The sequence below is a fragment of the Trichophyton benhamiae genome (assembly GCF_000151125.1).
Source record: "Trichophyton benhamiae CBS 112371 chromosome Unknown contig01145.0, whole genome shotgun sequence".
Classification (NCBI taxonomy): domain Eukaryota; kingdom Fungi; phylum Ascomycota; class Eurotiomycetes; order Onygenales; family Arthrodermataceae; genus Trichophyton; species Trichophyton benhamiae.
In genome coordinates, this window is record NW_003315111.1 from 1,092,059 (window position 1) to 1,104,281 (window position 12,223).

General features: G+C 46.9%; 4 protein-coding genes across 4 annotated transcripts; 3 read left to right on the top strand and 1 right to left on the bottom strand.

Moving 5' to 3' along the window:
- Positions 1 to 358: 358 nt before the first annotated feature.
- Positions 359 to 1,203, top strand: ARB_05764 (uncharacterized protein; the record flags this gene model as incomplete). The annotated part of the gene is made up of 2 exons (XM_003016319.1): positions 359 to 703; positions 793 to 1,203. 2 exons carry the CDS (start codon positions 359 to 361, stop codon positions 1,201 to 1,203), a joined length of 756 nt encoding a protein of 251 aa, XP_003016365.1.
- A 2,546-nt stretch (positions 1,204 to 3,749) lies between these two features.
- Positions 3,750 to 5,603, top strand: ARB_05765 (tripeptidyl-peptidase (TppA), putative; the record flags this gene model as incomplete). Its single annotated transcript, XM_003016320.1, has 2 exons — positions 3,750 to 5,251; positions 5,315 to 5,603. The coding sequence occupies 2 exons, from the start codon at positions 3,750 to 3,752 to the stop codon at positions 5,601 to 5,603; spliced, it is 1,791 nt and encodes a 596-aa protein (XP_003016366.1).
- A 1,101-nt stretch (positions 5,604 to 6,704) lies between these two features.
- ARB_05766 (uncharacterized protein) lies at positions 6,705 to 8,614 on the top strand (the record flags this gene model as incomplete). The annotated part of the gene is made up of 2 exons (XM_003016321.1): positions 6,705 to 7,968; positions 8,082 to 8,614. 2 exons carry the CDS (start codon positions 6,705 to 6,707, stop codon positions 8,612 to 8,614), a joined length of 1,797 nt encoding a protein of 598 aa, XP_003016367.1.
- A 304-nt stretch (positions 8,615 to 8,918) lies between these two features.
- Positions 8,919 to 10,461, bottom strand: ARB_05767 (FAD dependent oxidoreductase superfamily protein; the record flags this gene model as incomplete). The annotated part of the gene is made up of 2 exons (XM_003016322.1): positions 8,919 to 10,156; positions 10,209 to 10,461. 2 exons carry the CDS (start codon positions 10,459 to 10,461, stop codon positions 8,919 to 8,921), a joined length of 1,491 nt encoding a protein of 496 aa, XP_003016368.1.
- Positions 10,462 to 12,223: the final 1,762 nt, after the last annotated feature.

The window sequence follows — 12,223 nt, forward strand, 5'->3', positions numbered from 1 at the left end:
TAAACATATGCCGAATAACTTACTGGATATACCGTGCCATGGTATAGTTATCATCAGCTAGCTCCTTTCTCCTTACAGGAGGTCCTGATAACCCTCCCATCAGAGACAGAAACAAGAGACAGATAGATCTTCCCGGCTATGAAAGCTGGACTGGACCTTTTTTTTTTTTTTGGCGGCATTACATAAGCGTCTAGTCAAAGTCAGAGGAAAAAGAAAAAGCCGTCAAAAAGCTGACAATCATCACGAAATATAACAAGCGAAACAGCAAGCGAGCATCAGCCTGCAGACTTGGGTCGTCTGACTGCGAAAAGAGATCCGTCCTGCGCTCCCCCTTGCACTTGGGACAACATCTGGGTCGATGGCAACTCCGACGGCCTCCCTTACACCGCTCCGGTTCGCCAATGGATCAGCATCATATACCTCTCCAGCTGGCGAAAAGATCCTGGCCTCAGTCAACGGACCTGGAGAAGTAAGTCGACGCGATGTGCAGAATCCGGAGGAAGCAACCCTTGAGGTGCTGGTCAAGCCTGGCGTAGGTGTCAGTGGTCCGGGAGAGCGGTATGTTGAAGGCATCCTGCGTGGCCTATTGGGCCGAGTGATCCTCATGAGGGACAAAAATATGGCGCGCAAAGGGGTGGTCGTTACTCTGGTTGTGGTCGAGAATCGCATTGTAGATGGCAAAGTGGACGTCCGGGGTGGAAGCGTAAGTATTGTTCAATGCTTGTTTTTTTTTTTTTTTTTTCGTTTTGAGACAGTAATGGGTGGTGACGTCTAACGCTTCAATCCCCCTAGTACCTCTCGATACTACCATCGCTCCTACATGCTGCACTCCTCGGGTTGTTGTCTGCCGGAATACCGATGGCTATGACATATACAGCGTGCCTAATCGCTATATCACCTTCGGGTGACTTACTCGCGAACCCATCAACGGAGCAGATAAAAACTAGTACCTCCTTGCACGTTTTAGCGTTTACTTCCAAGGGAAACCTCCTTCTAAATGAAAGCCAAGGCTGTTTCAATTTAAAGCAGTGGGACGATGTCCATGACCTCGCAGCAACGCTGTGTTATGCCAGTAGCACTAGCCATGGAGATGGAGACGTTGCAATGGATGGAGAGACCGGCAATACTCTCAAGGATTTCATCCGAGGAACAATTGAAGACAAGGTTAGAGAGGAATTCGCTTGGAAGCTCACAGCGGCTTGAGAGGTCAAGGAGATAGGGGTTTGTACCAATATCATCAGCAACCCCGGTCGCGGATATCATTATGCCATTGCAGTGCTCTTATGATTGTTGCACTGCCGAATATCCTAATCTGGAGTCTTGCTAAACCGGGACCTTATCGACTGTTCGTGAGATATCCTTTATAGCTGCATAACGTGCAATTGCTTCCAGGGCTCAATGCATACCCCCTGCCTCCTCATGTAGGCAGGTGTTTGATAGCTCCACGGCGTGCTATGACCAAAGCTCAAACGTTCACCCGACTTAAATGCCTGTCCAAGATGTATCGATGGATTCAAAACATTGCCTGGGTTGCTACAATGGATCGATACTATAGCAAGGCAGTAACAATACGAATGATTCTGTTGGCCCCCGATATACTGTGTCGTATGGATCTTGAATAAGAGATTGATTTTATTTACTTTCTACTAACGTGGTGCATAAACAGCACCCACTCAACTCTCCTTCACCCCAGGCCATATTCTAGCAATATATCTGTCTAAGCCAGCGTGTGCAGGCGACTGGGCTCGAAATATCAGCCAAACTACTGCGCTCGATGTGCTTCCGGAAACTCACAGCCAATATCGGTTTCGACGGTCGTCCATTCAGAATATCGATTCGTTGACCCACATCGTATAGCCTGGAATAACTGTTTCGGTACATTTCCCTGACGTGGATTCTTGTGCTCAATGATTTCTAGTCAGCAAGTCTGGGCGAGGATCAACTAGTACTCTTGATACTCACTTCGCTGCTCAACGGCTTATCGCATTGCAAACCATGGCTCGAAACACGTATAGGTTGGCAATTTGTACCGCAAGCCCAACAAGTGCAGTGAGCACAAGGACGCCAATGACGGAAAGTGTCGTCATGATTGGACTCGTGGTATGGATTTCTCCAAGCCGATCCATTCTTTCTACTGGCACGTCGTTTATTTCGATTGAGTAGCCAGCGCTCCTGATCATCCCGATCTTGACTCCATTTGCAGTAAAGGCAAGCAAATGTTCCTCTTCAGCGACAGGGAACATCTCCAGATCAATATCTATGTGATGCTTTTCCATCCCAGGCATTAATCTCAGCCCCGAAAATAAAACTGGCAGCACCGAATAGTGCTTTCGTGAATGATGTGTAATGCGAGGATCAAGGCCCCCGGAAGAGCTGGATTATTTGAACAAAGGGCTATTTCATTTCTTTATCTTGAAAAGTGAGGATTTCTACCTTGAGCAACATCACGCAATTGTTACCCACAACAAATACTATGGGATATATTCGCTATACCGGCGCAGCAAACGGGGTAGTCCTTAGAGCTACGAAGGATTACTGTTAGTATTATTATCTCAATAAAGGATAATAAGCAGGTTCTTTGTTTTTTTGTTTTTTTTTTTTTTTTTTTTTTTTTTTTTTTCCACTCTCATGAAGCGGACAGGTCAACAATCGAACAGCAAGCAGCAAAGTATGTAGTTTATCCTCCTCGGCATTCTTCAACAGGGAATAAGAAGCGGCTACAGGACATTCATTATATGAAACGCCACTAGCTTTCACCGACTATCACAATAGCTACGCCAACTGTTCGGGTTTGGTAAGAAGAAGGATTCCATCCCATCTGTGGCAAAGAGGAGAGGCTCGCGGGTGCTATAAGCCCGGAAATATGAAGACTTGATCCCCCGAAAGAAATCATAAAAAGAAAAGAAAAGACCCAGGCCTGATGATGTACGGAGTATGTCTCTCAGGTCATGGATAAATGGCATTGGAGTCGCGGGATTATTATGGAAGTGGGAAGGCATTGCATTAGCGAGCATCGCTTTGTTCAGGCAAGATCCTCCGTTGATTTTCAGGGGTATCCTACTCTCTCCATGCAGATCCTTCGATGGCCGCGCGCGGGGTACCCCGTCGCATATTTATGCCCTGCAAGTCGGCGGAGGGAGATGTTTTGTGAGTTTATACCGAGTATATGACGCTCTCTTTCATGCGCAGATGTAACATCCTGTCAACTCTAACAGATTAAAACAGGCTTAGCAAGGATTAGAGACGGCAAGAGATACAAGCTTTCCCCTCATTGCTTGGTAGGAAAACATCCATGTTGAATGTTTCTTGCCTCTGGGTGAACAGCCGAGACATGGCTATCGCTCTTTTTCGTGTATAAAAGATCTCTCTCCACAGAAGATTCACCCCAGGTTTAGCTGGAGCCTGACCTTTTGCTATGTTCTGGCCGACTGATACTTGCTTAACTATCCGGCGGACGCTACCTTGCGAGCATTGCTCAAGATGCATATATGTATAAATACGTTCATGCTGCATCTTCTATGAATAGGCATACCCCAGACCAAGTATTGACCATGTCCCGGCCGCTTCTATGCGAGTACCTTAGAATGCTTCAGGAAGATACCCGCAGGAATACGGTTGCCGTATTCCGTATATCATGGTATATAAATACCTATATCTGCTCTCCAGGGAACTTTGTCCCTTCTTCTCCTTCGTTCACTGCAAGATCCTCTCCGTTCATCTCATAACCCCAGCTCAGGGTGTCTGCAGCGATGCGTCTTCTCAAATTTGTGTGCCTGTTGGCATCAGTTGCCGCCGCAAAGCCTACTCCAGGGGCGTCACACAAGGTCATTGAACATCTTGACTTTGTTCCAGAAGGATGGCAGATGGTTGGTGCCGCGGACCCTGCTGCTATCATTGATTTCTGGCTTGCCATCGAGCGCGAAAACCCAGAAAAGCTCTACGACACCATCTATGACGTCTCCACCCCTGGACGCGCACAATATGGCAAACATTTGAAGCGTGAGGAATTGGATGACTTACTACGCCCAAGGGCAGAGACGAGTGAGAGCATCATCAACTGGCTCACCAATGGTGGAGTCAACCCACAACATATTCGGGATGAAGGGGACTGGGTCAGATTCTCTACCAATGTCAAGACTGCCGAAACGTTGATGAATACCCGCTTCAACGTCTTCAAGGACAACCTAAATTCCGTTTCAAAAATTCGAACTTTGGAGTATTCCGTCCCTGTAGCTATATCAGCTCATGTCCAAATGATCCAGCCAACTACCTTATTTGGACGACAGAAGCCACAGAACAGTTTGATCCTAAACCCCTTGACCAAGGATCTAGAATCCATGTCCGTTGAAGAATTTGCTGCTTCTCAGTGCAGGTCCTTAGTGACTACTGCCTGCCTTCGAGAATTGTACGGACTTGGTGACCGTGTCACTCAGGCTAGGGATGACAACCGTATTGGAGTATCCGGCTTTTTGGAGGAGTACGCCCAATACCGCGATCTTGAGCTCTTCCTCTCTCGCTTTGAGCCATCCGCCAAAGGATTTAATTTCAGTGAAGGCCTTATTGCCGGAGGAAAGAACACTCAGGGTGGTCCTGGAAGCTCTACTGAGGCCAACCTTGATATGCAATATGTCGTCGGTCTGTCCCACAAGGCAAAGGTCACCTATTACTCCACCGCTGGCCGTGGCCCATTAATTCCCGATCTATCTCAGCCAAGCCAAGCTTCAAACAACAACGAACCATACCTTGAACAGCTGCGGTACCTCGTAAAGCTCCCCAAGAACCAGCTTCCATCTGTATTGACAACTTCCTATGGAGACACAGAACAGAGCTTGCCCGCCAGCTATACCAAAGCCACTTGCGACCTCTTTGCTCAGCTAGGAACTATGGGTGTGTCTGTTATCTTCAGCAGTGGTGATACCGGGCCCGGAAGCTCATGCCAGACCAACGATGGCAAGAATGCGACTCGCTTCAACCCTATCTACCCAGCTTCTTGCCCGTTTGTGACCTCCATCGGTGGAACCGTTGGTACCGGTCCTGAGCGTGCAGTTTCATTCTCCTCTGGTGGCTTCTCAGACAGGTTCCCCCGCCCACAATATCAGGATAACGCTGTTAAAGACTACCTGAAAATTTTGGGCAACCAGTGGAGCGGATTGTTTGACCCCAACGGCCGTGCTTTCCCAGATATCGCAGCTCAGGGATCAAATTATGCTGTCTATGACAAGGGAAGGATGACTGGAGTCTCCGGCACCAGGTATGGAAATATCGACAACCCTTGGTAACCTTTGCTCATGGACTATACTAATATAATTTATAGTGCATCCGCCCCTGCCATGGCTGCCATCATTGCCCAGCTTAACGATTTCCGACTGGCAAAGGGCTCTCCTGTGCTGGGATTCTTGAACCCATGGATATATTCCAAGGGTTTCTCTGGCTTTACAGATATTGTTGATGGCGGTTCCAGGGGTTGCACTGGTTACGATATATACAGCGGCTTGAAAGCGAAGAAGGTTCCCTACGCAAGCTGGAATGCAACTAAGGGATGGGACCCAGTAACGGGATTTGGTACTCCCAACTTCCAAGCTCTCACTAAAGTGCTGCCCTAAACGCCTCCATTCGACTTTTGGGTCCTGCTATTGGGACATATGAGCTCGTCAATATAATATAGCCGCCATGATGTGCACATGCAAAATATATTTAGCACAACAAGTCGAAATTCCTTTCCAACTACCCCAGGAAGAGTAGTAGTTCTATTTATATATTGTGAACTTGGCGCTGCAGCATACTCCGTCCAAGTATATGTATCTCATGATGATTGGGCCACTGCAAAGATCCGTCGCTGGGATATATGCAGATGCTGTACTCCGGCAGAGCTCCAACACATGGCAGGTGAATGTTGCTTCGCTTAGCTTCCCTTCTCTTTTATCACGAAATGGAGTACGGAATATAGCTATCTCTTAGCGCCGGACGCCCCGTACGAGAACCCCTAAGGGCCGATACGTAAAAAGCAAATGCCTACAGAAATGCTTACTCTTCGTGCATTAGCTACAGGGATGTTCATGCATTCAAGTCAGAACCCACCGAGGACCGAAGGAGCCGGGCAATATGAAACTAGCAGAGGAGACGGACTGTCCGTATCGATCCCACAGTTATTAAGTTCCAGACAGTCACATATCAATCAGCATGATGAATGCAGAATTGGCTAAACACCGTATATCTGCCAACTACAGCAGGGAAGACTAGCGACGCCCGTCACATCGCATCGCTCCACCCGGATATGCAGCTTCGGAGGCTTCTTCCCTGCTGATGTGGCCGCCTGGGAGCTGACTCGCTCGATCTTGATACGAGGATGTGAGATATCAAACATGGTCCGCAGCCAGCCCTGTCTCCTCCTCCCTCTGTCCATGCTGGCTGACCGCATCCTCCAAGCGCTTAGACGGTTCGCTAGTTAGATGGAGTTCGGCAGGCAGAGGAATACATATATACTACCGACTTCCATGGCCGCTGCCGACTCCAAGGCTGCTTAGAGGGTCTAATCCCTCTTTCAAACAGTCAAAGCCGAAGATGAACGGAGACCGTGACACCTTCTAGGCCCTTTGTTCTTAACCACACGCACAGGCTGCTGGTTAGTTAAGAACCGCTGAGCTGGTAACACATCCAAAACTAGTTATCTAGACCTCCGAGCATCCCGAGGAGTGGAAATCACCATGACAGCCTCGATAGAAGCCGCCGATGTTATTGGTAACGAAAACAGCCATGAAAGCGGCAATATGGGCCTGTCTTTAGGGCCACCGGAAGTTTCATCGTCGTCGTCTCAGCAGTCAACGCCAATCCCCGTACCAGCGAGCTACAGCCAGCGCAACCACAAAGCCACTAGCTTAAGCATATATCCTAAACCTCTTGACGATCCCATGGGGCAGCATGGCCTTGATACTGCTCCACGAACAAGTGTCTCAATAGCTGCCTCGCTGAGCGAGGTTCTCAACCCGGACGCCCGAGCAACGACCGCCGTTTTCAAGAATAAGATCGCCGAAACTCAGGCTTCTGATATCATCTCAAAGGACAACAGCGCTTCTCTTGCCGATAGACTTGTTGCAATATCCCATTCACAAATCAACACTATAGAAACAGAGAGGTCAACACCTCGCTTATCTATTAAATCACCCTGCTATTTTCACCAGCGATTTGATGATGCTGTGAATATCGAACGCGTTCTGGATGAAGTAGTTAGCGACGAATGGATGTCACATTCCCGATTGATGCAGACTGCTACTGGGGTTAGAGAGGTTTCAAAACATCTGCAACGACGGTCGATAAAGCTGGCAGTTAGAAATGTCATGATTGTCACCAAGGCACGCGATAACAGCCTTGTATACCTTACTCGAGAATTGGCCGAATGGCTCTTAAGCACCCCAAGATATGGCAGTGACCTAGGCGTCAACGTCTATGTGGATGCAAAGCTACGACTATCAAAACGTTTTGATGCTCCTGGGTTGCTGGAGAAGGAGTCGAGATATGAGCATATGCTCAAATACTGGACCCCGGATCTCTGCTGGTCACATCCTGAGAAGTTCGACCTGGTGATCACTCTCGGCGGCGATGGAACGGTTCTGTTCACTTCGTGGCTTTTCCAGCGTGTTGTTCCCCCAATCCTATCATTTTCCCTGGGAAGCTTGGGTTTCTTAACCAATTTTGAGTTCTCCAAGTACAAAGAGCATCTCAACCAAATAATGGGAGATGTAGGCATGCGGGTTAATCTTCGCATGAGATTCACATGTACAGTGTACAGGTCAAACCCGAAGAATGGAAGCAAGGCTGCTGCGGCCGAAGAATTTGAACGGTTCGAGGTCGTCAACGAACTTGTCATTGATCGCGGGCCGTCTCCTTATGTATCTAATCTGGAGGTATATGGTGATGATGAACTTCTTACAGTAGTGCAGGCAGATGGCTGCATATTCTCAACACCAACAGGTTTGTATATCCATTGACACGCGAAGCATATCAAACCACTAATGCATATTCTTCAGGTTCAACGGCATACTCACTCTCAGCGGGCGGATCTTTAATCCACCCGTCTATACCAGCCATCTTACTAACACCCATCTGTCCTCACACTCTATCTTTCCGCCCTATGGTACTCTCTGATACCCTTCTACTTCGCATTGCCGTTCCCCGTCATTCTCGCTCCTCAGCGTACTGCTCTTTTGACGGCAAAGGACGCATAGAGTTACGACGTGGTGATTATGTGACTGTCGAAGCAAGCCAATTCCCATTTCCAACAGTTGTCTCTCAAAGCGGAGAATGGTTCCAGAGTGTCCGCCGCACGTTGCGCTGGAACGTACGGGGAGCCGTTCAAAAGGGTTGGAATGGCAGAGAAGACTGTCCTAATAGTGAAGTTAATACTTTGCCTACCAACGCTGATAAGACTGTCGATTCTGGACAGTATGATGAACACGATGATAATGAACAAGATGATGATTGGGATATCGATACTGATACTAATACCGACATGGGACAGGGCGTCGACAGTGGCCTTGGACAGAGTGAATGCGGTGATTCTCCAAATACAGGCAGTAGTAGCCCTATTCACAGAGTGATGAGTTTACTAAACATCTAATTACGGAGACCCCCATATACCTACTATTATTCCTTCGGCTTTTTCGTTTATTTTTTTTTTTTTCCCTTATATCATGCGATTCTGTTAGAATGGATTTTCAATCACAGGCCCGGCTCTTTCTTGCATTTTTTCTCAAAACGCCTTGTTTGGCCAACTGATACCTATATATGACCTAAACACGGTTTACCGACGCACCATGATGTTGGTTACACTTAATGATCTCACGGCTCTTATGACTCACGAATTATGTCTTATCTTTATTCTTCTTCGCTGACTCAATTCTCAGTTACATTCCTACGTCCATTCACGGTTGTAGAGTATCATTATACTTCGGTTGTAAGCGATCAATAGTCGTCTTATAAACCCAAGGCAAGCCTGTGTCTTCAAAGGCGACGCTGTCGTCCAGAGCCATCGCTGCAACCGCCTTTCCTGCTAAGAAACATACTGGCATTCCATGACCATTGAACCCAGCAAGAATCAGCTGGCCATCTTTTGAGGGTACTTTGCCAATATGGGGCAAGGAATCTGCGGAATACCCCATTACTGAACAACCAGTTCTATTAGTATCAACTAATTGCAAATCAAGTCCATTGAAGGGAAAAACCGGGGGGAATGGCTTACCACCAGTCCAGACTTCCTTAGAATATGCACCGCTATCTTCCCAGCCGATGAAGGACCGTTGCATATACCCATCAAAATACTCCTTAGCAATATCTATCAAGGCCCCATCATCCGGATTGTTATGCCATTGGTCCAGCAAGGGAGTAAATGTGTGACTTGCTCCGCCAACAATCATACTCCCGTCTGGGCGTGGGATGAGATACCCTCCTGCTCCGGAACCATGACGAGTAACATATGTGTTTTCTAGTGGTGGTGGTCTTTTCTTCCCATCTTCCGCAGGGGGTACCACGATATGGCAGCATAAACCTTTGCAGGGAATAATTGCCTTTGCGTACTCTGGAGCCAACGCAGATGTATACGCATTCGACGCTAGAATAATCTTCTTTGCACGTATGGTCCCTCTATTATTACCAGTTGTGATCTTCCAGAATCCTTCCGCATCCCGACCGGGACTGATTTCCAGCACTGGAGTGTTTGTTTGAAGATTCAATCCCTTGGAGACAGCAATTTCCAACAACCCGGATATAAACTTATACGGCCAGATATGGCCTGCTTGGAAAGAGACGTACCCTTTTGCTCCCTTCACCTTAGTTTTCATGAGATCATCCTCCGATATAGGTTGTTCTGCTGTCGGAAATAGAATCACAGCGTCCTTCATAAAAGCATACTTGCCATGTTGATAGGAGTCAGATAACAAGGGTTCAACACCACGGAGGACTTTGTCCATCGCATCTTGATCAAAATAGACGTCTATTGACCTGGTCAAGGTAAAATCACAGTCTATCTTCTCTCGTTCAATCACATCTGCTAGGATCTGGAGATGGGATATTTCGTATTTGACTATTTCAGCTGCTGCTTCCACACCATGGCGAGAAATGAATTTAGATGCATGGCCGTACATCTCAGGTCGAAGATGGCCAGCTTTTCCATTGTTACTATTATATCAAGAGGAGATACGTAGACATTAACATACCATTTCTTCCTGTCGCCCCAGAGCACAGCTGTCTAGCCTCGAGCAGGACCGTGTTTGGTGGTGTCTCATTCCCCTGGAATAGATGATATGCAACAGAAGCACCAGAGTACCCTCCACCAATGATCAAGAGTTCACACTCAGATGGTAAATTAGGAGTGGACCTGTGAGTATCCAGTTTATGGGGTGATGTACGCCAAAACGGAGTATGACTCTCGAAGCCAGCAGCTGGTTGAGGATACGGCTTTGAGTCCATCACTTGATAACTATATTGGTGTTAACTTGAGCAGATAGACAAATATTAAGTATTTTAAGCCCTAGGACACATCTCAGACCTCCATATATATCTGGATACGAAGAGGGGTCAGCTAGTTATGCAACCCATGATGATCGTATACTCAGCCTTGTACAAGGTCAAACATACATACAGGGTGTGTGACGAGGATATAGAAGACCGGGCAAGGCTTCCATAACTTTCATGATATGAGATAGTGTATATTTCACTCGTGGATATGCAAGTTTAATGTAATAAATTTTGTCAGTTGTCTGTCTACTTGGAGATCTAGTGCCATAGAATGAGACTTTTAAGGAACCAAACCCTTACGTGGGAAGGTAGAAAACACCCTCCCTTGTCCCAGGCCGCTTTATAATTTTCAAATAAGTGAAATGTGGAGAAGTGTTTTTCAAATATCCTCCCTTTCCAAATGTTATAGCCTATTCAGCCATACTATATGCAATTATCCAGCCCGAAAGATGTTGAATGTCTCACCAGTCACAACTCTCCATCAACACGGCCGCAAGTTCCTCAAGTCCTTTCTTGTCAACCTCGTCAAACCCGGAGGGTTCAGTACAGTCTATATCGATGATTGCAACAGTCTAGGGACGGTGTTAATTGAAGATATGCAGAGCAATATAGTTGAATACGTACCTCTCCATTTACTAGGATAGGAACAACAATCTCACTCCTACTGTCTGCATCACAGGCGATATGTCCTTCCCAGTTCAGCACATCAGGTACAATTACCGTCTCCTTCTTCTCAGCCGCAGTGCCGCAAACTCCTTTACCAAAATTGATCCATTGGCAGGCAGGTTTACCCTGGAAGGGGCCGAGGAGCAGCTTTGTTTTGGAGCGAGAGGATTCGGGAACGGAGGAGGGGAATTTATCCTCCCGAATATAGAAGCCTGCCCAGTTTACGGAGGATGAGGGTGCAGGCAGACTGGCATAGGCATGCCATAGGAGGGAGGCCACATTTGCAGTGTTACTGAACTAAGTCAGCGAGCGGTAATTGCTGGGTGAAGTTGAGCAGTACCTTATCTGTTAAAGTAACATTTCAGGTTCAATTAGCTTCGTGCGAGCGGAGCGCGGTATTGTTAGGATGCGTACCCAATGTCGTTGTCCTTCTATCAGACCCTTTGTCTGCTGTATGACTTGTTTATATATATCCTCCTTCGAGGACCCCGCGGGGAAATACGACGAGTCTGCGTGTGGCTATTCAATTCTTTAGCATTCGTAGCAGTCAATGACTGGAAAAGAACCAACCATTGTGACTACAATATAGCTATTCTCAGTATAGAAAAAAATAATAGTAACAATAAGAGTATTCAACTGTGTTGGCTGTCAGTGACCGTATTTCCATAGCGGGGAAGGCGGCTGGGGATTAGTAACTAAAGGGAGATAAGACCGGAGATAACCTAAATGAGACTTCAAGTTCATCAATTTGATCATATTTGATCATTATTGTATATGGGGGTAGCGAAGAGATGGATAAAATGCATTCAATCATTGTACTTCATTTTTCATTACGTAGCTATTTATTTTTCCAGGCACAAAACATTGCCATCTTCAGTACAAAAAGGCCGGCGTGGAGCAGCTCGACCTCTGTTCGTGAAGTACTTATCCGTTCCTCTCTCTAGATAGACGACTGCCATATTAAATGCAATGGCAAGAGCATGATTTGATGTGTTTGTTATGATTTCTTTTTTTGTTGTTGTCTTTTCGTGTGAACGTTGCAGCACTT